Source organism: Mixophyes fleayi, chromosome 1 (assembly GCF_038048845.1).
Source record: "Mixophyes fleayi isolate aMixFle1 chromosome 1, aMixFle1.hap1, whole genome shotgun sequence".
In the NCBI taxonomy this organism is placed as follows: Eukaryota; Metazoa; Chordata; class Amphibia; order Anura; family Limnodynastidae; genus Mixophyes; species Mixophyes fleayi.
The window spans coordinates 335,598,862-335,622,654 of record NC_134402.1 but is presented as its reverse complement, the minus strand read 5'-3'; the positions used below and the strand labels follow the sequence as shown (position 1 = coordinate 335,622,654).

The window sequence follows — 23,793 nt, the reverse complement described above, 5'->3', positions numbered from 1 at the left end:
AGAGAAGTACTTTGATCAGAGCCAGATTAACGTATTGGTCTTTCTGGGCTATACCCCAGGGGCCTTGACCAGCCAGGGGGCCCTAACAAAGATTTTTACTTAATGCCAGCAATTGGGTCCCATTAATTCAAGTTAAGCAGGCGCAGCTAGCAGCAAATCTGATGCTGTTAGCTGCCCTGCTGTCAGTGTGGACACGATTCGCAGCGTGCTGCTTAGTGAAGAGGTCTCGTGAGACTATGACATAGTCTCACGAGACGCTGTGCATTGCGCCCACACTGACAGCAGGGCAAAAAGAAATAAGTGCTGCCCGGAGCCTGAAGGTTGCAGCAAAGAGGACTAGATAAGTGCTGTTTATCTATGTATTGGGGGAAGCGGAGGTGATACACTGGGGCTGGGGGGAGAGATCATGACTGAGGGTGGGGAGATGAATTGGATTACAAATTACTGGGGGCCTCACAGTACCCTTAGCCCAGGGGCCTACATTGGCTTAATCGGGCCCTGACACAACTCCCTGATCAACAATGCTCACACTTTGCTCATTTTCCAATTGATTGTGATAAACCTTGTTATCCAAGAAGTGGGATATAATCCAAAGGATTACCAGTATGTTTGTTTTTTTTAAAAAAAAAGCAATATAAGGCACCCAACCACATGTACCAACATTATTATAAACTAGCATGTACTACTGTATTTTATGCTTCTTTATGGATCAGTTGTTATAAAGTGACAAATCTTCCATAGTTGGTACAAGTTTAATCTGTTTTTTTTTTTGCAAAGCACTCATATTTGTTCCAAATACTGAGACATAGATAGACACAGGTTCATCTTACATATGAAGTAGTTGTACTATCTAAGGCTTTGTGAGTAGTTAGGTCCAAGAATGGAGATTGGGCTCCATGTAAATGATAAGAAATTAGCCATTTATTTACTGACTCTCTTATTTATTTATTTATTTATTTATTTATTTAATCACATATTCCTCTATCTTCAAACGCACCTACAAATGTTAATTTATTTGCCTGTTCCTGTGGTACTTGTTGTCTATTATGCTTTGCAGCTGGAACGTTGAGCGGAATGTCAGATTTGTGCCCCCCGAGGTCAGCAGCCAGTGGATTTCAAAACACATATCAGATATCTTTGCTACTTCTGTGATTCTTTACCGAAGCTCATCTGACTACCCGTTTAGGGGGAGAAAAGGCCTTAAACGGGCTTGATCCTAAACTTCTATGTGCCTGCTGTCTGTTTATTGACAGATTATACCATCCCAGCCTGCTTATTAACCCAACAGTTTTCATCTTAATGCATATGTGCTGCTCACCCTGACCACTGAACAGTCTCCTACCTCCTTTCTCCTGGTTTGTGCAATGTCAGCTGCTGCCTTGTATGAATAGCATGGGGCATCAACCTACAGATGTCTCACATCAAAATCAATTTCCCTATTCCTGGGGTGGCTGTAGGTAATGGTTAGACACTGAACAAGCCCAAACACTAGTCTACTAGTACTACTCTGGTGCTCCTTCCGACCCTACAATGGGTGATGAAGTCCACTCTCTCATTCTTTCCTCTCCGCCATATATCTGCCAACTGGATCCCATCCCTTCTCACCTCCTTCGCTCCCTCACTGTTTCCTCCCACCTTGCACACCTCTTTAATTTGTCACTCTCCACTGGAATTGTCCCCTCTTCGTTCAATCACGCTCTTATCTCCCCCATTCTCAAAAAACCCAACCTTGACCCCATCTCTCTTGCTACCGCCCCATATCACTTCTCCCCTTTGCCTCCAAACTACTTGAGCAGATTTACTGCAGCGGCCTCACCAGTCACAGCTCAGTTAATTCCCTCCTCGACCCCCTTCAATCTGGATTCTGCCCCCTCCACTCCACTGAAACCGCCTTGGCCAAAGTTACTAATGACCTCCTCTTGGCTAAATCCATCAACACAGTGGACCACCCTCTCCTCCTGCAAACCCTTCTTTCTCTCTGCCTCTCTGACACTGTTCTCATATGGTTCACCTCATACCTTGCCAACTGCTCTCTCTCTGTTTCCACTCCTGACTTTTCATCACCCCCCTCCCCGTTGGAGTTCCTCAAGCCTCTGTTCTTGCTCCTCTTCTTTTCTCACTGTACACTACCTCCCTGGGCGATCTCATATCTTCCTTTGGTCTCCAGTATCACCTTTGTTCCGATGACATTCATATCTACATCTCTTCAGCTCTCGTGTTTCTAACTGCCTTTCCGCCATCTCCTCTTGGCTGTCTTTACGTTTTCTCAAACTCAACATTGCTAAAACCGAACTCAGGGTTTTTCCCCCTTCTAGATCTTCACCCCACCTTCATCTTTTCATCATCATTAATAACGCCACCATATCTACCGTTCCCTAACTCCGCTGCCTGGATGTCACCCTCGACTCCTCTCTCTCTTTTGCCCCCCCACATTCAATCCCTTGCCCAATCCTGACGCTTTCAACTACAGAATATTGCCGGCATCTGACCCTTCCTTTCTCAGGATGAAGCCAAAACCATTATCCATGTTCTCATTATTTCCCGTCTCGATTACTGTAATCTCCTCCTTACCAGGCTCCCCCACTCCCATCTCGCTCCCCTTCTCTCTATTCTCAATGCAGCTGTGAGACTCATCTCTTTTTGACACTGTTCCTCCGCTGCCTCCCCTCTTTGCCTTGCCTTACACTGGCTCCCTTTCCCCTACAGAATCAGCTTTAAACTCCTCACCCTCACCTACAAGGCACTCTCTCATTTCACTCCCCCTTATATCTCCAACCTCCTCTCCATTCACACTCCCACCTGTTCCCTGCGGTCGGCACTGATCACATCATCCCATGGCAGAATTCAAGATTCCTCCCGTGCTGCCCCCCTTCATTGGAACAACCTCCCTTGCTCTATCCGTCTGTTCCCTAATCTGAGCTCCTTCAAATGAGCACTCAAAACCCATCTGTTCTTCAAAGCCTACCAGTCGTCCACCTAACTTTCTCCTTCTTCTTCTCCCCTTCCTGTTCACGCTCCTCTTGCGCTTGATCCCTTCCACTGACTCCTCTCATGCCTGCTGTCTGTTTCCCCTCCCTTTAGTATGTAAGCTCATATGAGCAGGACCCTCTTCTCTTCCCTTTCTATTCCATTTCTTCTTCTTCAAACTCACTTTACTTGTTATGCTTGGAGCTATAGGAGTTTGGTGGTGTACCATTTATGGTCCACTGTTCCTAATGTACTCTGTATTTTGTACGGTGCTGCGGAAACCTTGTACTGCCATATAAATAAAGACTAATAACAGTAATAATACTAGTAGCATCTTGGATCTAATAAATGTGCTGTGACTATATGTACAGTTCTCCATCCTTTCAAACATCAGTATGTATTTGGTTGGCATACAAACCACTGAATTTTACTTGTCACATTATGTAAAATATAGCAATAACATCTACCATTCACACTAATTTGACAACATATACTTTCTATCAAGCCTTTAGGCAACTAAGGAGTCTGCACACATCTATAAAAATAGGTGTATTTTATTGCACCAAATGGTTCATTTAATATTTTCTAGCACATAGAACTTATCAAGTAATTTTCCCATCAAAGTTGGAGCCCAGTCTCGCAATAACACTAAAGGCCTAATGCCCCAATAAGGATAAAAGAGCTCTGGCTGTCGTAAGGCGGCTGCTTTCACCACTTCTTGGGCACAGTCCTCTTTAGGTGAAGCCGTCATGGTGACTTTGTCACCCACTTTCTGTACAGCACTCTCTGGAAAACAAAAAAGGTAGATGTCACACCTGTGCTGTTCTCTGGCAATTCTAACCGCAAATCCCTGGATCCCAGTCTAGAGCTGTAGGATAAAGATGCTTGTTATTATATTAGACCAGACTGCAATTAAAACCTGCCTGATGCCTGTTTTGGGTATGGTCATCTGAAGTTCAAGTAAGTAAGGCCTTATACTCACTGCCCTTTGTTTTATCTATGCCAATTTAAAAGGTTGCTAATAGCATTTACTCACGTTCAGGAAACTATTGGCAGTGTTCTAGGCTTCCCCAATGCATGAAAAAAGTTGATTTTATTTTCCATTTTTTCTAGGTGCTTTTCTAGTGTTGTTCCAAAACAATTTCTGAAAATCACACAAAGACTTCTCTATATTTGATTTGGAAAAAGAATACATCACCAATCTCACCTGTATCAATGTATCCCAGAACAGCCACAGTGACAGAAACATTGTTCTTGTTAAGTATAAATTCTCTGCGGAGGGAGCTGTAAAAACCTTCCAAAGCAAACTTGGCTGCACAGTAATTTGTTGTGAATGGTGCTCCAATGCGTCCTGTGTAGAAAGAGAGGAGCTCACTGCATATTAAGTCTTAGACAACCCAGCTGGGGGTAGGCATTAATTGTTATTGTAATTATCATTACAAAGTTTCCTTCTTTAAAAAATAAAAAAAATACTTAGTGAAACATTATGCTCTTATCCACAGTGAAAGATGTTATACAATTAAATGTTCAGTTACGTTGCCAGAAGCAAAGCTATATGAGCTCCAAAGCAGTGGTCAATTTCTAAATCTAGAAGTGGTGGTATAAAAAATGTAATAGTGATGTATGTGAATGGAACTTGATAGTTTTGCAATGAAAGCGGTAGGAAAAGAGGCGCTATGGCATACCCCCGTATAAACCATCACTTCCACCACTGCTCCAAATAATAAATTACATGTACAGGTAGCAATAGGGCCCACTAGAGTTAAAACTGTGCCTGACTTGCATTTTTAACGCAAGTGCAAAGAATACAACTGCATGTGAAAATAAGACCCATTCTATTCTCTGAGCCCATACCAATTTGAGTTCACTGTCGGCGTGGGTTTGCTTTGTGTCTTTTTGGATGCTGGTTGCTCAATTTCACTGCTTTTAAAGCATGTCACCACACTTAAAAAATCCATTCCTCTCATTCATAGGAGCAGTTGTACCAGCGTTGTGCTATATTTTTCCCATTCAATGAGGTTGTTTACCACATGTAGAAACACTACTGAAATGAATGGGCCATTGACATGAATGGTAAAGCGTTGCAAATTGTTTTTTCAGAATATTCAATTAATCTCTAGTAGCGTGATCAAAGCAGGGAGTCTCCAAGACTCCTCTCAGTGCCAATCACATTGCGGCTGGCATGAGAATCCACTTATGACTGGCTGAGCAGCTAAATGACACTTATTTATCATAGTTTACAGAGAAGAAGATACCCTTGATTACAAATTAAGAAGAACTAATTTGGATTAGAGCATAATAAAAAAAATGAGTATTGATAAAGCAGTGAATACAAAATTTTATTTAGCAAATGTATGTTTGTATTTTATTTACATTTTTTAAAACATTTTAGTAACCCAATACTATTATGGGGTGTGAAAGTGACCTGGGGGTAAATGTATGAAAGTCCGTTTTTTTTATCTCGCGGGAAATCGGCGACTTTGCAACTAAAATTTAAAGCAGCGATTGCTTGTAAAGGCAAACTTGCCTTTACAAGCCATCAGCAAACTTGGCTTTACAAGCCATCGGCGCTTTAAATTTTAGCTGCAAAGTCGCCGATTTCCCGCGAGATGAAAAAAACGGACTTTCATACATTTACCCCCAGGTATCCCATGGTTCCTCATTAGCCCATTCTCCACTGGCCAGAATGGCCAGGAGGATCCAGCCCCATGCTGACCAGCCTGGGGCTGCTTTCCTCTATGACAGGGGGTCCCCATGTTACAGGTTTCTCTGCTATTTATTTGGGGCTGGTTTCCACTCTAGCAAGAGAGCCCATACTCGTTGTACCCTGTTTTAGTGAGGACCAGCCCATACTCTCTAGGCTGTGGCTGGTTTCCACTATAGCGGTGGAGCCCCACGCTGGTTGCCCCACTGTATTAGTTGGAGTCTTCACAGGCTGGTCAGTGTTCGTTGAAATTTTTTGGGGGGGGCGGGTGTGCTGCATATTTTAAAAATTACATAGCTATGAGTGTTTCCATGCATTTCAAATGGGTTTGTAAATGTAGGAAAAGGTCTGTATGTATGTGTCCAGCACATATCAACCATATTTGCATAGCATATTAAACACATTCAAAATGCATTGTGTTTATTTGCAGTTTATTTGCAGTTTCAAAGCAGTTGCACTTGCATTTTTTTTAACACAAAAGCAATGCCAGTGGTAAAGGCCCATAGCTAGGTAACAAGTGTAATAGAAGTACCCGGTGACTGACTTAGGTCATAGTATTAAGAATAATTGTGAAAGTTGTGATTAACCTTTTATAGGAAGCAGAACTATACCCTGTCTCCTTGTGTGCACACATTTTGCACTATTGGTGTATGTAACAAAGAGGCAATCACAAGATTATGCAGGGAATAAGTGGACATGGCTAAAATAACATTTAGCCAATCGGAGCATTAGAATTAGAGATGGTCACTGACCCCCGTGTTTTGGTTTTGGATTCGGTTTTGGATCTGGATTACCGTCGTGTTTTGGTTTTGGTTTTGGTTTTGCAAAACCTCCATTGCGTGTTTTGGTTTTGGTTTTGGTTTTGTTTGGTTTTGTTTTGCTATTTTTTGGGAAAATCCATGTTTTTGGGCCTAAATTAACCCAATTTAGTGCTCCAACTGTTTTAGAGACAAGTAATCTAATTGTTGAGGTAATAAATCATCCCAAAAAACAGTTTAATTCTTCGTTGGTAGGCCTATTCTACACACAAAACAGATTGTCTTCCTCTCCATCTATGCATATTGGCAATGCAGCCATCGTCTTTGAATGTATATTACACCCTACACTTATAGTTAAATATGTAAAGAAATGGAAAAAGCCAGTTTGGTTTCTGTCTCTCAAGGCCCCCCTCCACTTGTATAAAATACCAAAAAATTCAGCCATTATAGACTGTACAATATTAATTGACATGGAGAAAGCCAGTTTGGTTTCTGTCTCTCTAGGCCCCCCTCCACTTGTATAAAATACTAAAAAATTCAGCCATTATAGACTGTACAATATTAATTGACATGGAGAAAGCCAGTTTGGTTTCTGTCTCTCTAGGCCCCCCTCCACTTGTATAAAATACTAAAAAATTCAGCCATTATAGACTGTACAATATTAATTGACATGGAGAAAGCCAGTTTGGTTTCTGTCTCTCTAGGCCCCCCTCCACTTGTATAAAATACTAAAAAATTCAGCCATTATAGACTGTACAATATTAATTGACATGGAGAAAGCCAGTTTGGTTTCTGTCTCTCTAGGCCCCCCTCCACTTGTATAAAATACTAAAAAATTCAGCCATTATAGACTGTACAATATTAATTGACATGGAGAAAGACAGTTTGGTTTCTGTCTCTCTAGGCCCCCCTCCACTTGTATAAAATACTAAAAAATTCAGCCATTATAGACTGTACAATATTAATTGACATGGAGAAAGCCAGTTTGGTTTCTGTCTCTCTAGGCCCCCCTCCACTTGTATAAAATACTAAAAAATTCAGCCATTATAGACTGTACAATATTATGAAAAATGGACAAAGCCAGTTTAGGGTCACTCTGTCTATGACACCCTACCCTTAAGGATAAATTGCCCTAACAGCAGCCTTTCAAGATGGTATGTGATATGGAAATGCCACAAGTCCCTTTCCTCTTTGGGGGTAGATTGCACCCTACACTTACATAGAAAGTTTTAAAAAGATGTTATCGGCATCATCTTCAGCTTCATCCTCACCCTCATCAGTGTTATCGTCATCATCACAGACTATCAATTCATCGCCGCTTGAATCCGCCATTAGAGAACAGTCAGTGCTTGCATGTCTTGGATGGTGAAGGCCTTCCTCGTGGAAGATGTAGTTCATTTTTATAAACATCATTTTCTCCACATTTTTGGGAAGTAACCTTCTACGGCGATCACTGACTAAGTTCCCTGCTGTGCTGAACACTCGTTCAGAGTACACACTGGAGGGTGGGCAGCTTAGGTATTGCAAAGCAAGTTTGTACATGGGTTTCCAAATAGCTTGCTTTTCTTCCCAGTAAGGAAAGGGACTGTCTGACATTTCCATATCAACTACCTCTTGAAAGTAATCCTCCACCATCCTTTGCATGTTTATACTCATATTGGATGGACTTATGGGCAAAGTGACACTTTGTTTTGAAAAATCCTTCAAACCAGCCCAGATGTTAAATTGTTCTCGTCTGCCCCCTGTGTCTTCCCTGCTTCTTTTTTGGAAATTTAATTTTTTACGAGCAACAGCTTGAGAAAGTGAAGGAGGACACGTCGTCAAGCCGAGGCCCAGTTCAGCGGCCAACTTGCTGAGCAATAGCTCCTTGCAAAAGTTCACATCTCGCTCATTTACAAGTAAAGACTCAATGTAGGTTTTAAACCTTGGATCAAGCACAGTGGCCAAAACGTACTGATCCGAGTTCAAGATCTTAATAACTCGAGGATCATTGTGAAGCGAATTAAGTACTTGATCGACAAGGCCAACATACTTTGCTGAATTGCTTGCTTTCAGCTCCTCCTTCATTTTCTCAAGCTGCTTTTCCAATAGTCTAATTAAAGGAATGACTTGGCTCAAACTAGCAGAGTCTGCACTGACCTCACATGTCACAACTTCAAATGGTTTCAGCACCTTGCACAGCACTGAAAGGATTCCCCACTGTGCAAGAGTGAAATACATCCCCCCTCCTTTCCCAATGTCATGACTTGTGCAATATGCTTGGATGGCTTTGCGCTGTTCCTCCATCCTCTGAAGCATGTACAGGGTGGAATTCCACCGAGTTACCACCTCTTGCTTAAGTTGGTGGCAGGGCAAGTTAAACTGCTCTTGGAGCTGCTGTAATCTCCTACATGCTGTGGCTGAATGCCTGAAATGGCCTGAAATTTTACGGGCCACCGAAAGCATCTCCTGCACCTCACGGTTGTTTCGTAGGAAGCTCTGCACCACCAAGTTGATGGTGTGAGCAAAACAGGGAATATGTTGGAAATCACCCAGCTGTAATGCTCGCACTATATTGTTGGCGTTATCTGAAATGACATACCCTGGGGAGAGTCCGAGTGGTATAAGCCATGCATCAATCACATCTCTCAGTTTGCGTAACAAATTGTCAGCCGTATGCCTGTTAGTGAAGCCGGTGATACAAAGAGTGGCCTGCCTGTGACAAATGTTACGTAGTGGTGTACATGCTGCTGCTGTTCCTGCTGGTGAAGGTGAATGACCAACCCAGTGGGCTGTCACAGTCATATAGTCTTTGGTTTGGCCACTTCCACTTGTCCACATATCTGTGGTTAAGTGAACAGTGGGCAGAATGGCATTTTTCAGCGCAATCTCTACATTTTTACACACTTTTTGGTATAGTTGTGGAATAGCTTTACGGGAGAAATGGTGTCGCGATGGAATTCTGTAACGCGGACACAAAACCTCAATTAACTGTGAAAAACCAGCTGCGTTTATGGTGGAGATTGGACGCAGATCTAACACTAACATTGCAGCCATGGCGTCTGTGATTCGCTTGGCGACTGGGTGACTGCTGTCATATTTGCTTCCCCTCGCAAAGGATTGTTTCACAGTTAATTGCTGAAATGTAGGACTGCTCATTTTATTCACCTGCCTCTGGGATGACGATTCACCCCCAGCAGCAGCAACAGCAGCAGCAGGACTAACGCTTTCTTCAGAGGAATCAATAATAGTGCCGGAGTCATCCAGCCTTAAGTGGGATGCCGGGCTAACTCCGAGCGCTACTGAGGATATTGATGAGGATGGTGTGGTGGGTGTATTTTGTGGCCGTCGGTATGTCGGTGAGCGGAGGGTCTTAGCTGATGAGGGAGTGCTTGTATTCTTTTGGGAAGAACTTTCAGCTTTTCCCAACACTTTGCCATGAACTCTCGTTAAATGGCGTAACATAGACGAGGTTCCAAGATGGTTAAGGTCCCTCCCTCGACTGACTGTGGCTTCACATACACTACAAATGGCTATACAATTGTTGTCTGGATTTGGGTAGAAATAATTCCACACATAAGAAGTGGATTTTTTTGTTTTATGCCCAGGCATGACAATGGCCTTTTTCTTGTCACGTGCCAGAACTGCTGCCACTGGTGCAGGACTTACACAAACAACCTCATCCTCATCAACATCCTCATTAGCGCCCTCGTCGCCTACACAAATCTCCCCCTCATCCTCTTCTAATTCCAAAGTGGCATCCTCAATTTGGGTATCACCGGCTACACTCGGGCTATTAAGGCACACATCAGCAGAATGCTCACGATTAGACATCCCACTGTTGGATGGACTCTCCACAGGGATTGTTGTCATTTGTGAATCAGAGCAAATATTCTCCTGTAATGCCTCACTGGTATCTTGCAGCTCAGCTTTGACGCGTAACAGTAGTTGTGCACCAATTGTAGGCTGGGTAACTTTTTGGGATCTGCCACTAATAGCCAAAGGTGAAGGCCTCATTCTCTCTTTGCCACTGCGTGTGTAGAATGGCATGCTTGCAATTTTTTTTTTATCGTCACTTAACTTTTGCTCAGTTACACTTCGTTTTCGCTTCAATACAGTAAATTTTTTTTTGGTTTTTGTTTTTTGCACTAATTTGAAAACACTCTGTTGTTTGACATCGCCTTGGCCAGATGACGTACTGGGAACACTAACATCAGGACTGGTGACAGAACCTGGTTGCTCATTTAGATCATATGTGGACTGCTTTGAATCCATTGCGTAGATACTGCTGACAGATATGACTTTTGACAGCCAGAAATATTAATGCACAATTAGGGAGGACACCCCAAAAACACAGAGGAGTGCTAAAATTTATTGAGTAGATACTGCTGACAGATATGACTTTTGACAGCCAGAAATATTAATGCACAATTAGAGAGGACACCCCAAAAACACTGAGGAGTGCTTAAAATTATTGAGTAGATACTGCTGACAGATATGACTTTTGACAGCCAGAAATATTAATGCACAATTAGAGAGGACACCCCAAAAACACTGAGGAGTGCTTAAAATTATTGAGTAGATACTGCTGACAGATATGACTTTTGACAGCCAGAAATATTAATGCACAATTAGAGAGGACACCCCAAAAACACTGAGGAGTGCTTAAAATTATTGAGTAGATACTGCTGACAGATATGACTTTTGACAGCCAGAAATATTAATGCACAATTAGAGAGGACACCCCAAAAACACTGAGGAGTGCTAACATTTATTGAGTAGATACTGCTGACAGATATGACTTTTGACAGCCAGAAATATTAATGCACAATTAGGGAGGACACCCCAAAAACACAGAGGAGTGCTAAAATTTATTGAGTAGATACTGCTGACAGATATGACTTTTGACAGCCAGAAATATTAATGCACAATTAGAGAGGACACCCCAAAAACACTGAGGAGTGCTTAAAATTATTGAGTAGATACTGCTGACAGATATGACTTTTGACAGCCAGAAATATTAATGCACAATTAGGGAGGACACCCCAAAAACACAGAGGAGTGCTAAAATTTATTGAGTAGATACTGCTGACAGATATGACTTTTGACAGCCAGAAATATTAATGCACAATTAGAGAGGACACCCCAAAAACACTGAGGAGTGCTTAAAATTATTGAGTAGATACTGCTGACAGATATGACTTTTGACAGCCAGAAATATTAATGCACAATTAGAGAGGACACCCCAAAAACACTGAGGAGTGCTTAAAATTATTGAGTAGATACTGCTGACAGATATGACTTTTGACAGCCAGAAATATTAATGCACAATTAGAGAGGACACCCCAAAAACACTGAGGAGTGCTTAAAATTATTGAGTAGATACTGCTGACAGATATGACTTTTGACAGCCAGAAATATTAATGCACAATTAGAGAGGACACCCCAAAAACACTGAGGAGTGCTAACATTTATTGAGTAGATACTGCTGACAGATATGACTTTTGACAGCCAGAAATATTAATGCACAATTAGGGAGGACACCCCAAAAACACAGAGGAGTGCTAAAATTTATTGAGTAGATACTGCTGACAGATATGACTTTTGACAGCCAGAAATATTAATGCACAATTAGAGAGGACACCCCAAAAACACTGAGGAGTGCTTAAAATTATTGAGTAGATACTGCTGACAGATATGACTTTTGACAGCCAGAAATATTAATGCACAATTAGGGAGGACACCCCAAAAACACAGAGGAGTGCTAAAATTTATTGAGTAGATACTGCTGACAGATATGACTTTTGACAGCCAGAAATATTAATGCACAATTAGAGAGGACACCCCAAAAACACTGAGGAGTGCTAACATTTATTGAGTAGATACTGCTGACAGATATGACTTTTGACAGCCAGAAATATTAATGCACAATTATGGGGGACAACCCAAAAGCGCTGGGGAGTGCCAAATATGAAGAAAAAATAATAAACCTCTATCCTCCTCTCTGCACTAGCGATTTTGGTTAGAGCAATTGCAAGAACAATATTGTATTCTTTCTCTGTCCCTGCTCTAATTAGCCTATGACTACACCCTGCTCTCTCCCTCTGTCAAATGGCGGTGGATTGCTGTGGAGGCGTGTATTTATAAAGTTGAAGTATCGCGAGAACCGAGTCCCGAGATCCGACGACGTCACAATGACGTTCGGCCTCGATTTGGATTCGGAATTGGCGGGAGAGTACCGAGCTGCTCAGCTCGGTACTCGGATACCCAAAGTTCGGGTGGGTTCGGTTCTCGGAGAACCGGACCCGCCCATCTCTAATTAGAATGTTAACGGCAGCAAAAAGTGTTTTAGCTGGGCCAACTGTTGCATATCCATGTGCATACAACTTTGAAGTGGAAGGGGCTGTGAAAACCTCAGAGTGATGTGGACTTTCTATTAAGCTGGTGTAGGATGTAGCACAGGGCTCCTTGCTGTCACATACACACCCATCTTTAGGTGCCCTTAGGTTTTGAATAAATATGATGCCTCCAAAAGCCCCATTTCTGGAGCTATAAATTTGTAATTAAAATTATACCAATAAATTATAATATATGTATTTTTTCTTATGGTTGTCAGAAATATTATTCCAAATATAATTAATATTTTTTTTTACCATATATACAATTGCTAAATCATTCACACATCTACATGAGAAAAAAAACACATAAACATAGCTGTACACCTAAGCCACAAATATTACCACTCAGTGAAGACATAATGACAATGCTGCCTTGGGATTCCTGTAGGGCCTTCAGAGCCGTGGATGTCAGCTGGATATAACTGAGAAAGTTGACAGTGATGGAACTCAGCACAGTCTCCATATCACCTTGATAAGATCCAAATGACCCTGATCCTCCCACATGATTTAAAACCAGATAATCCATACCACCTGAATAAAGGGAATAAGAGGAGGTTCAGTTTTCAAAACCTAACAGTATAGTTGTGGTGCAGGCAGCTCCAGAGGTTTGTAGACTACTGTACCAAATCCATGTTCCTAGTCATTATGTACCAACCTGTAGGACCTTCATAGTATGAAGCCAACACTATGGGGCAGATTCAATTGCCGGCGATGTGGTGCACGGACATCACTGTAATGCCTGCCTACGCATATTGCTGCCAATTACGGTAGGAATCTCCGCTCATTATTCCTCGCACCACTATGGGTACAGCAGCACTTGATTCATTCGTTCTGATTAAAAAAAAATTATCTCTCTTTGTCTTTAATTGTGTAATAATTAATATAACAAAGTTAATTTATGAATCACAAAATGTGGGGGGTGCAAAACATTTCTATTGGGGCAAATGTGCCTAATCATCTGCCACCTGTATAACAAAGACCACCCGACACTGTAAAAACAACTCTTTTGTGGGTCCAGCTGGAAAAAAAATACATGATGGAAAGTAAAAATGTAATTTCAAAATCTAGTTTAATGCTTGTTCTACCTACATCTATGTTTTTAATTAATCATGAGAGTAAGGGGGCAATCTGAGCTGCCTTTAGGACATGTGGCAACTTTGTATGTTGAATGTTTTATTACATTTATTAAATTAAATTATTTTACATTACACTTGGCAATGCAATTTTTCCATAAAGTATGCTTGGATAGTATAAAAAGCATCCAATTGAGTGAGAGGATAAGGACTCATTTCCACCACCTCCAATGAATTAAAAAACAAGTTATTTTGCAGGAAGAACAATTCATGCACTCAGCAAGGAATGTGCTGATAGCTCAGCTCCTCCCATTAAATGATGTAAAATGTGTCTCCCACACAGATACTGCCATGATAGCCGGCATATCCATGTGCTTCTCTGAATACCTTTAACTAATTTGTATCCATTGCAGGATGGTAGAAGGATCCAAGAATATTACATGGGGATTTATACGGCTGCCACTGCAAAAAAAAACCTGTCTCTCTAATGGAAGTATTGGTTTTTGCTTCAACACAGTGGAGTATAACTTGATCTTCAATTGAGAGCCAGTCAGTCATCAAGTAGCTCTGTTGTCACATGATGGCAGAATAGGAGAAGTGGTATGATAGTTGAGAAGTAGTCCCAAAGCAACTCTGGTCACTACTGCATGTGCCATATATATCAGGAGACAAAGGTATGATCCAGAACCAGCTCAAGCTTGCGCTACCCACTCCCAGGATGTGGAGTCTAATGACGCAGGTTTTCACCAGGAACCACCGCAAGAAGGTATGGGTTTAGCAGCATGTACCACGCAAGACCAGGGGCGGATCTAGAATATAATTTTACCGGGGGAGATTTAGAGGAGGGGGTTTAGTCTCCGCCCCCTTTTTGACAGCTAAGGCTGCCTGCGGCTGCACACAATGTGCAGGTCCATTCGGCAGAGACAGACAGGGAGAGTGAGCTGCCTGGCTGCCCTGATTGTGTTTAAAACACAATCAGAGCAGCTGGGCAGGACTCTGTCTGCCTGTATCTGCCGAACGGACCCGCACATAGTGTGCAGCCACAGGCAGCAAGACCCCACTAGAGGGGGGTGATTGCCCTGATTGCCCCCCTGCTGGATCCGCCACTGCGCAAGACGAAACCCCTAAGGAGGGTTTAGAGTGTAGTTCGTGTGCGGGGATGAATATAAATACGGCAGTAGGTGGAAGCTGCACTGGTGATAAAGCAAAATGATGCCGCACTCGCAATATAAGAGGACTAGCAGCAAACCATACCAGGTATATCGCCAGAAGGATATAGCACCGAGAACAAAGCCTGCTGGTTACAGCACCAGCTGTATGGCCAGCAGGATACAGCCAATAATATGAATATAGGTAATTAGGTACAGCACCAGGAATATAGCCAGTTAGGTACAGCACCAGGATTATAGCCAGTTAGGTACAGCACCAGCAATATAGCCAGCTAGGTACAGCATCGGGTATATGGCCAGCAGGATACAGCTCTAGGAATATATCCAGTTAGGTAAAGCACCAATAATATATAGCCAGCTAGGTACAGCACCAGGAATAAGTATGTATATCTCTAGGAGTAACAATGGAACCAAGCTCTCTGCAATAACAAAGATAAACGCTCTAGTACCCTTAATTAGTGATGGGGGCAGGCAGGAGGTGTGCTTGGTTATGTGACGGAGTCTACGATGGTGACCTGAAAGGAACGCAACTGGAGAGAAGAGGACCCGGTACCACTGTGAGGCAGCAAACAAATAGGGCGCCAGACTGTGAACAGTCCAGCGTGTGACAATATGACTGTTGTTGATATGGTAACCACATGACACTAAGACAACTGGGTAAATAAAACTTAACAAAACAATGTTTCTTCTGACCGGTAACAAAAATTACTGTTATTATAGCTAGCCGATATGTGTTAAGAGTTAAATTTATGCTAAGGAGGAGAATGCCGCTATAATATAGATAGGACGAAGATTGTGGAAGAAGTATTTTAGTACATAGCATTATCTAATTAATTACCCAGCTTTTTAATAGTTTCTTGGGCCACATTCTGAGCTGAAGTCAAGTTACCCATATCAGAGACCACATAACTGGCAGAGCTGGCCCCTAACTCCAGACACTTCTTTGCCACCTAAAAAACAAATAACAAGCACATTTTACATTTCACCTAAAGTGATCACAAAACCTAAAAGATTGAATAAATATGAACAATCACCCAGAGCATATAATGTTTGACATTTCATGTATTCTTGATATGTTTGCAAAGTACTTACAGAAATAAGAAAGTCTAATGTGTTAACCATGCTGCCCTTTGATCACAACCTTATCTCACACATCTTTTGTTCTAACACATTTCTGAAAATGTTACAAATATGTTTGTAATTGAAAGTAGAAGCTTTCTTATGTCAATCAGGATACATTTCAGGAATTTCAGGGGTTCCAGTGGTGAATGTGTGATGAGACACCAAATTGCAAGGCACAACTATCATTTCACCTTTGTATACTATATGAATCATCCCTACTTATATTTTATTGCGGGAATAAAAGGGATATTGCTTGTACGTATAATCAGGGGGACATAACATGGGTTATTATGATGAACCAACTCATGGCAAAATGTGTCATTTTGAGGTATTATGCTTGATTGTGAACTATGCATCTAAGTATATGCAGGCTTAAAACATTTATAAATGTGTCTGATTTAGTAGCTGGATTGTCTATCCCTCTGGATTTCAAGCTATGCACTATCCTTTTTGGTGTATAAACATGTGTAAGCACCTGTGTCTCTACAGCCCACCAGCCTTACTAAAGGTAACTGCTTGTGTTACTCTTATATTCTAAATACAAACAACAAAGGGCCGGAGTCATTAAGGAGAACAAGGCAAAAAAGGAGTAAATTTGATCCTGGACAAACCATGTTACAATGCAAGGGGTGCAAATTAGTTTATTATTTTACACATAATGAAAATATTGTCCGCTTTTTCATGTAGCACACAGATAGCTTTATTATTAAACTGAAATTTAAAGCTGATCTAGGACATGTCCTATCTTTTTTTTCTCACTGCTAACATGCATCTTACAGTCACTTCTTTTAGGTGTAAGTCACTGGTCAATTGCTGCTCTCCCAAAATGTTGGTCTTTACTGTGGCCTGCGAACGTTTTCCCTTAATTCTGGCCATGAGCAAACTGAAAACTTGTTTCTATTCTTAAGACACATATAATATAATGTGGTAGTTAAATGTTCATGAGTTCATAAAAAGTTAATGTATCATAAAATGGAATTTATAGACAACATGAGATCTATATTACCCCATGAGACAGATTGTGGAATGTGACCTGTACCTACTTATGAGCAAACAGAATAATCTGTCACCTATATCCAAACCTTACCTCTTGTAGTTGTGGAGCTCTTCTGGCTGTGAGCATTACGTGAGCTCCCATTTCTGCAAATTTATATGCAATCTGCTCTCCAATCCCAGTACTAGATCCAGTCACCAGTACTCTCTTTCCTCGTATCATCTCTGGAAGATTCAAATAAACTTACTGAAATCACTGGTGTCAATGTGTTCTTCAGTGGCGATAAAGTGCTAACTAAAATGGCTTGTGTGTAAATAATGCCAATGCTAGATGCCATGTAGTGTTTATACCATGGTTTCCCAAACCCAGTCCTCAGGGCTCCCCAACAGTGCAGGTTTTCTGGATCACATGTGACCTAATTAGGACCACCTGTGGATCTGTTACAATGTGTCAGTCAGTAATGAATACACCTGTGCTCCAGCAAGGAGATATGGAAAACATGCACTGTTGGGGAGCCCTGAGGACTGGGTTTGGGAAACCCTGGTTTACACTATGCTTTATACAATTTAATATACTACGCCTTATGCAATATACAATACAGTGCCATAAACTTTATATTATTTAATACGTGACAGTGTACTATATAATGGAAATGGAAAATGCAGTAGGCTAACCAGCAATACTGCAGGTCAATGTGTTTTGTTTTTTTTGAGGTTTGTATATCGTTTGTTTATATATATATATATATATATATATATATATAAAGAAGTTTGTTTGTTTGTTGGCGAATATCTTCCACAGCTCTCACAGTAAAGCTGCCAAATTCTGCAGCGCTGTACAGAGTATATTTGTCATTCACATGAGTCCCTGCCCCATTGGAGCTTACAGTCTAATTTCCCCAACACACTCACTAGTGTTAGTTCTGTCAGCAGCCAACTAACCTACTAGTATGTTTTGGGGTGTGGGAGGAAACCAGAGCACCCGGAGGAAAACCACGCAAAAAAGGGGAGAACATATAAACTCCACTCACATAAAGCCATGGTTAGGAATTGAACTCAGATCCCAGCAATGTGAGGCAGAAGTGCTAACCACTAAGCCACTGTACTGCCATATATCTTTTTTTAATAGGTTTGGAACATGAATCTAACAGAACACATGTAAGCTATATTGACTATAAAACAAACAAATTCGAATGCACTGAGCACAAATAGTACAACAGACAAATGCACATTCTCTGAGACTAAATGTATACTATAAACTTTCTTACCTGGAGTTATAGTTCCTGTGTTATAAAAGTAATTAACATATAGCCCCACAGCCAGAGAGAACAGCACCAGTTTTATCCCTGCCATGCTGGAAGACAACTATATATTGGAGTGAGGAGAGTAGCCACAAGTCCGATTAGCTGGATAGATGTAGGAGCACAGGCACAAGTCCTTTCTGCAACTAGTTCTCTGCCAGAACTTCAGAACTTAGATTTGATTGTTTGTTTGTTTTTTATAGCAAGGTTAAAATCTCTTCCCAGGTTAAAGTCTGGCAACCTCTGTAACCGGCACGCCTATTCCTCCCTGGTGTTTGCTGCAGGAATGTAACAGCACAGTTGCAAATTTGTCCTTTTAACTACTAACAGAGGGAAATTATGCGTTATTGAAGGTGAGGATGGCGCAGTGTGATATGCATGACTAAATAAGCGAGGTGCAAAAATATATAGTGAACAGAGCACAAGTGAAAATTTATCTTGCATGCTATGGTAAAAAGAATATACTTCATTCACCCTTGTGAAAATGTAAATATTAAGGGGTCTATTTATGCTGCAATGAATCAAAGATCCAGAGAAAAGAGCTGTTCTCTCAATCAAGGGGTTAAAGCAAGAGATTTTAAAGGGACTGCAAACTGAACCAATTTAACAAGCGGCGAGAAGATTTGCTTTTCACCAACAGCCTTAAAATATCAAGGGGAAAAAAGGAAAAAAGTAAGCTAATACCATATTAGCTTTCGCCTGTTAAATTGGGGCAATATAGGGACTGCAGCAACCAACGTAAAAAAAGGTTAAGTCATGCCTTAACCCCTTGATGTACTGGGAAGAGCTACATGAAGGGGTTTTTAGTGGTGGCTGCAGTTCACTGCATGATAAATAGCAAACACTGTGAGACTGAGTGATGCTTCCTAATTCATGTATTCTACACAATAGAACTGTATAGAATATATCATTCTTTTATGTAATATATTCAGAGATACAGGAACACACACCTGAAACAGCCAAGAACCAGATACATGTCACGGAATTCACAGGGACGGTTGGATTATTTGCAATCTGCTTGGTTTGACTTCACCCACCATGGAATTGTAGAGTCTAACGAGGTGAATGTTTTCACGAGGGACCCCTGCAAGGAGGTGTGGGCTTCACTGCTTACACCTCGCAGGCAGTGGTTCTCCGGATGGGTACCAGGCATGACTGACAGGAGAAAGTGAATGACCAGAATAGGAATGGATACTAGATAGCAGTTTACAGGATTGGCCGAGATGCATATAGTGCTGGATACCAGGATCTACTGAGATGCATATAGTGCTGGATACCAGGATCTACTGAGATGCATATAGTGCTAGATACCAGGATCTGCCGAGATGCCTATAGTGCTGGATACCAGGATCTGCCAAGATGCCTATAGTGCTAGATACCAGGATTTGCCGAGATGCCTATAGTGCTGGATACCAGGATCTGCCGAGATGCCTATAGTGCTGGATACCAGGATCTGCCGAGATGCTTATAGTGCTGGATACCAGGATCTGCCGAGATGCCTGTAGTGCTGGATACCAGGATCTACGGAGATGCATATAGTGTTGGATACCAGGATCTGCCGAGATGCATATAGTGCTTGATACCAGGATCTGCCGAGATGCCTATAGTGCTGGATACCAGGACCTGCCGAGATGCCTATAGTGCTGAATACCAGGATCTGCCGAGATGCCTATAGTGCTGGATACCAGGACCTACTGAGATGCATATAGTGCTGGATACCAGGATCTGATGAATAGGAACAGATACAGGTCACCAGGACTAGCTAAGAAGCATACAATGCTGGATAACAAGATCTGCTGAATAAGAACACAATACCAACATATCAGGATTAGTTGAATAGGAAAGGATACACAATACCAGGATACCAGAATTAACTGAAAGGCATAAAGCGCTGGAAAACAGGATTTTCTGAATAGGAACAGATACACAATACCAGGATTAGCTGAGAAGCATATAGTGCTGGATACCAGGATCTGCAGAATAGGAACGAACACAGGATATGCCTGGAATGTACAGAAGCCAAACAGCAGTTTAAACCAGCAGTTTAGCAGGCTACAGGACAAGAAGACCTGGCACCATATTGCCATAGACTGGAGGATGAAGGAGGAGTTATAGTTAATCAGCCAATGGCTGAACAGAGAAAATGACAAAAGCAGACTGATATCCAAGATGGTGGCCACCATCAGAGCATGGAACGCCGGGGCTACAGTGGGAGGACTCGATGGAGGAGGCCAGGTCTGCGCACTGGACCCCAGTAAGTGAACCGGAGGGTCCGGTTCTTGACAATACATTAGTGTTGAAGCCCATTTACCATTTCAATGGAGCCTCTTTACGTTCCTATGGTAACATTGTGATGAGTTGAGCTGAGCTGTTGCACATACTTTTACCATTGGTTTGATTTCCCAGACTGCTCACAAACAGCCTCATTTAGAGATAGGAGTAAGTCTACCTAGAAGGTACAACTTTGTACTGTGGAAAAAAAACTGCAGGGGTGAAAAATGTAAAATGTGTGGACAGGGATGTAAGGTGGGCATGTACTAGTTCAACTCTAAATCACTGTTATAATAAAGCTGCCCGTTATTTGTGTGCTGTAAGTCAAAGCAGTCAGTGTCCTCCCTGTATGAAAGAAAAATGTTGCAATATTGATAATCCAGGTGCAAATTTATTCTTTAGCTGAATTTGTATCTAACTCTAAATGAAGCCCAATGTGTACTTGGCTATTGCTATGCTAATTAGAACACATGACCAGAAGGGTCAATACATAAAACCATAGTGTCCACACAGACGTATAACTTAATGCAGTTTAGCACCTTATGCAATTCAAAGTTTAAGTGGCCACTGCATGATTTTCTTCATTTATGTAATTCTGCCCCTCACTATTTTTTGCAGTAGAAATATCTTTTCTTCTTTATACACACTTCAGTTATTGAGGTACCAAACTTAATTCATTTAAGAATAAGTGCAATTGTAGTGACATAGTTATAAAAGAATGCCACCAAATATATGCCTAAATTCATGTTACAGGCAAACAATTATCATGTTTATGTAGTTTACTGTTCATTTATTAATCATGGTTTCTGCAATACACGGTTAGTGTAAATAAATTTGCTCCACTAGTATGGTGCATGAAGAAGATGAAACCTGTAATTTTAGAATTGGTTTTCAAATTCATTATTAAACTGGATTGGGTGGGATAAGGGAGGAAAGACGACATTTCCAAATGACCTCCAATCAGTTTACAGAAAGGTAGATGGCACAACCAAGCAGGTTTATGAGACTCCGGTACTCTTAGTAGACATGCTGACAATTTGACACTCCTCTGGCAGTCCCAGGATACAACACAAAGATATATAACCTAAGCTACCAAAGGGTATTCTAGTCACTTTTATCCTTCTGTCTAACACACATTAAGCCCAGCAGGGGAAAGCTTCTGCTTCCAAATTTCCCTGGTTACACACTATATATTGGCTGTCATATATACCGGTTTCTTCAGTCTAAGGCACTGGTTTGATCATATACATACTAGTATGTCAAGGTATCCTGCAATGAGTGGACTACCAAGTATTTTTGTTGCTTTTTGTAAATAATGCTCAAATGTTATAATGAATTTGGGTTGTCACTATATGATATAGTGTTATTCCATTTCTTACAATAAATGTCATTGCTGCACAATATTGATAAATTGTGTTGTATCAACTTAGAGATTTGTAGCTTTGTGGAGTGTTTGCAGGAGAATAATTAGTGATTTGATCCAGATTAAATGCTGCTGTATACTTCCCTACACAAAGTGATTTTGCTGAATGGAGCTCCATTTGAGATCAAGTATATATCAAAACATGTTTACTATTGGGCTAAATAATATAAGTAAAGATATCACCTGTTATTATACTTCAAAGACAATTCCTCTATTGCAAAATTATTTTGATAAAATAATTCCTCTCCTCTCATACCTAATGCTAGGGCTCCTCCCCTGGGACTTCCTTCCATGTTTTTGGGAGCTCCAGACATAATCTAGCCTCCACAATAGAACTGCAGCAAAGGCAATTTTAGGTCCGCTAATCCTTTCCATCATAGACCGTCACTTTTATCAGCTACAATGTGAGCTTATAAACCCCCTGCTCCAGTAGTACCTGTAATTTAAAAAATAATTTTGCAGGGTGGAATGGTAATTTAACAAATTCTGTCCAGCAAGATGCCTGATCTATTCTTTAAAGAAAGCAGCTATTGCTTACCAGTGTGGTCCTTTGTGTATCTTATATCACACTGGAGTAGATCACAGCTAGAGCTATGATTAACTTGGAAGTCTTTAAGGCTAAATGGCTCTATATGGTACAAGAACACACTTGAAAGAACCAAAAATAAGATGCATATATATGCAGAGTCATAACTAACAGTTGCCAGGCCCAAGAGCAACAATTTGTTTCGGAACGGGGGCCCAGTGATAATTGACACTTTGTATTTGTATCTCTGCAAATCCTTTACCTGCTTGAAAGAAGTTGAGCAGATGTTGATAACCCTCCCATGTGAACTTTCTATTCTCCTGAATAGGAAATTCACAAAGAAGGGACATTGCATCATGCACCAATCTGCAAAACCACTCACCAAGCCACCCAAACTATGGCCATATTGGGCTTGGCCATGCCTCTTTCCAGTAGGCCACAACTAATTTTTACTTTTTGAAATTTAGGCTGTCTGCTGAAAATGGAACTGATGGCAGGTAAGCCAAAACCTCAGCAATACCAGACCGATCCATGTCACACTTAAATAAGATTGACCGGATGAATGTGGGAAGTAAAATTTGGAATATGTCACGGGAACAAAAACAATGGAAGTCTAGTTAATGCTACATTCTGCCACCATGTAAATTAATAGCTAGGCAAAGTCACGCAATATTAATCTTTTATACATTTATATCTTAATATTTAATTTAGACAAATTAAAAGATAAAATAAAAAATATTGTTAGTTTACTTTTAGTTTAGACAGTGTTAATAATGCCAAAAGTAATGGAACAGCATGGATGAAAGTCCATCGTAATATATGACTTTATAGAAACTATACAAAATCTATGTCTGATAATTTTCTATAACAAAAATGGATAAGGGGTGTAACTAGACATTTGTGTACCCGTTATCACCAAGTTAGATCTAAGGCACTTACATAGCAGTGTTCCTCGACCATTATCACACAAGTGTCAACTTTTGTCCATAAATGCTTCTCAAGTTCTCCTTTACATCACTGAAGGTTTACCAAGTAACTGCTTAGGTTTACAAAATGTATGTAACACTCATATATCCAGTCATGTTTACCAAGAAATCCTCTTATGTGCA

The 23,793-nt window shown here is 41.1% G+C and overlaps 1 protein-coding gene across 2 annotated transcripts; it reads right to left on the bottom strand.

Moving 5' to 3' along the window:
* Positions 1-3,503: 3,503 nt before the first annotated feature.
* LOC142108638 (hydroxysteroid 11-beta-dehydrogenase 1-like protein A) lies at positions 3,504-23,793 on the bottom strand. 2 transcript variants are annotated; one of them, XM_075192455.1, is made up of 6 exons: positions 23,624-23,793; positions 17,258-17,388; positions 15,887-15,998; positions 13,149-13,337; positions 4,175-4,318; positions 3,504-3,753 (listed from the first exon to the last, which is right to left on the bottom strand). In XM_075192455.1, the coding sequence occupies exons 2-6, from the start codon at positions 17,384-17,386 to the stop codon at positions 3,539-3,541; spliced, it is 789 nt and encodes a 262-aa protein (XP_075048556.1). In that variant the 5' UTR covers positions 17,387-17,388; positions 23,624-23,793; the 3' UTR covers positions 3,504-3,538. The 2 variants fall into 2 exon arrangements, with proteins under 2 accessions (XP_075048556.1, XP_075048547.1); XM_075192446.1 differs by lacking the exon at positions 23,624-23,793 and adding an exon at positions 18,432-18,737.

Excerpts from the sequence above, each read along its gene's own strand:
- LOC142108638 (XM_075192446.1), bottom strand. The coding sequence starts at position 18,516 with ATGGCAGGGATAAAACTGGTGCTGTTCTCTCTGGCTGTGGGGCTATAT. Across the intron at positions 15,999-17,257 it reads GAGCTCCACAACTACAAGAG|GTGGCAAAGAAGTGTCTGGA; the intron begins GTAAGGTTTGGA and ends TTTGTTTTTTAG. Across the intron at positions 13,338-15,886 it reads AGAAACTATTAAAAAGCTGG|GTGGTATGGATTATCTGGTT; the intron begins GTAATTAATTAG and ends CCCTTTATTCAG.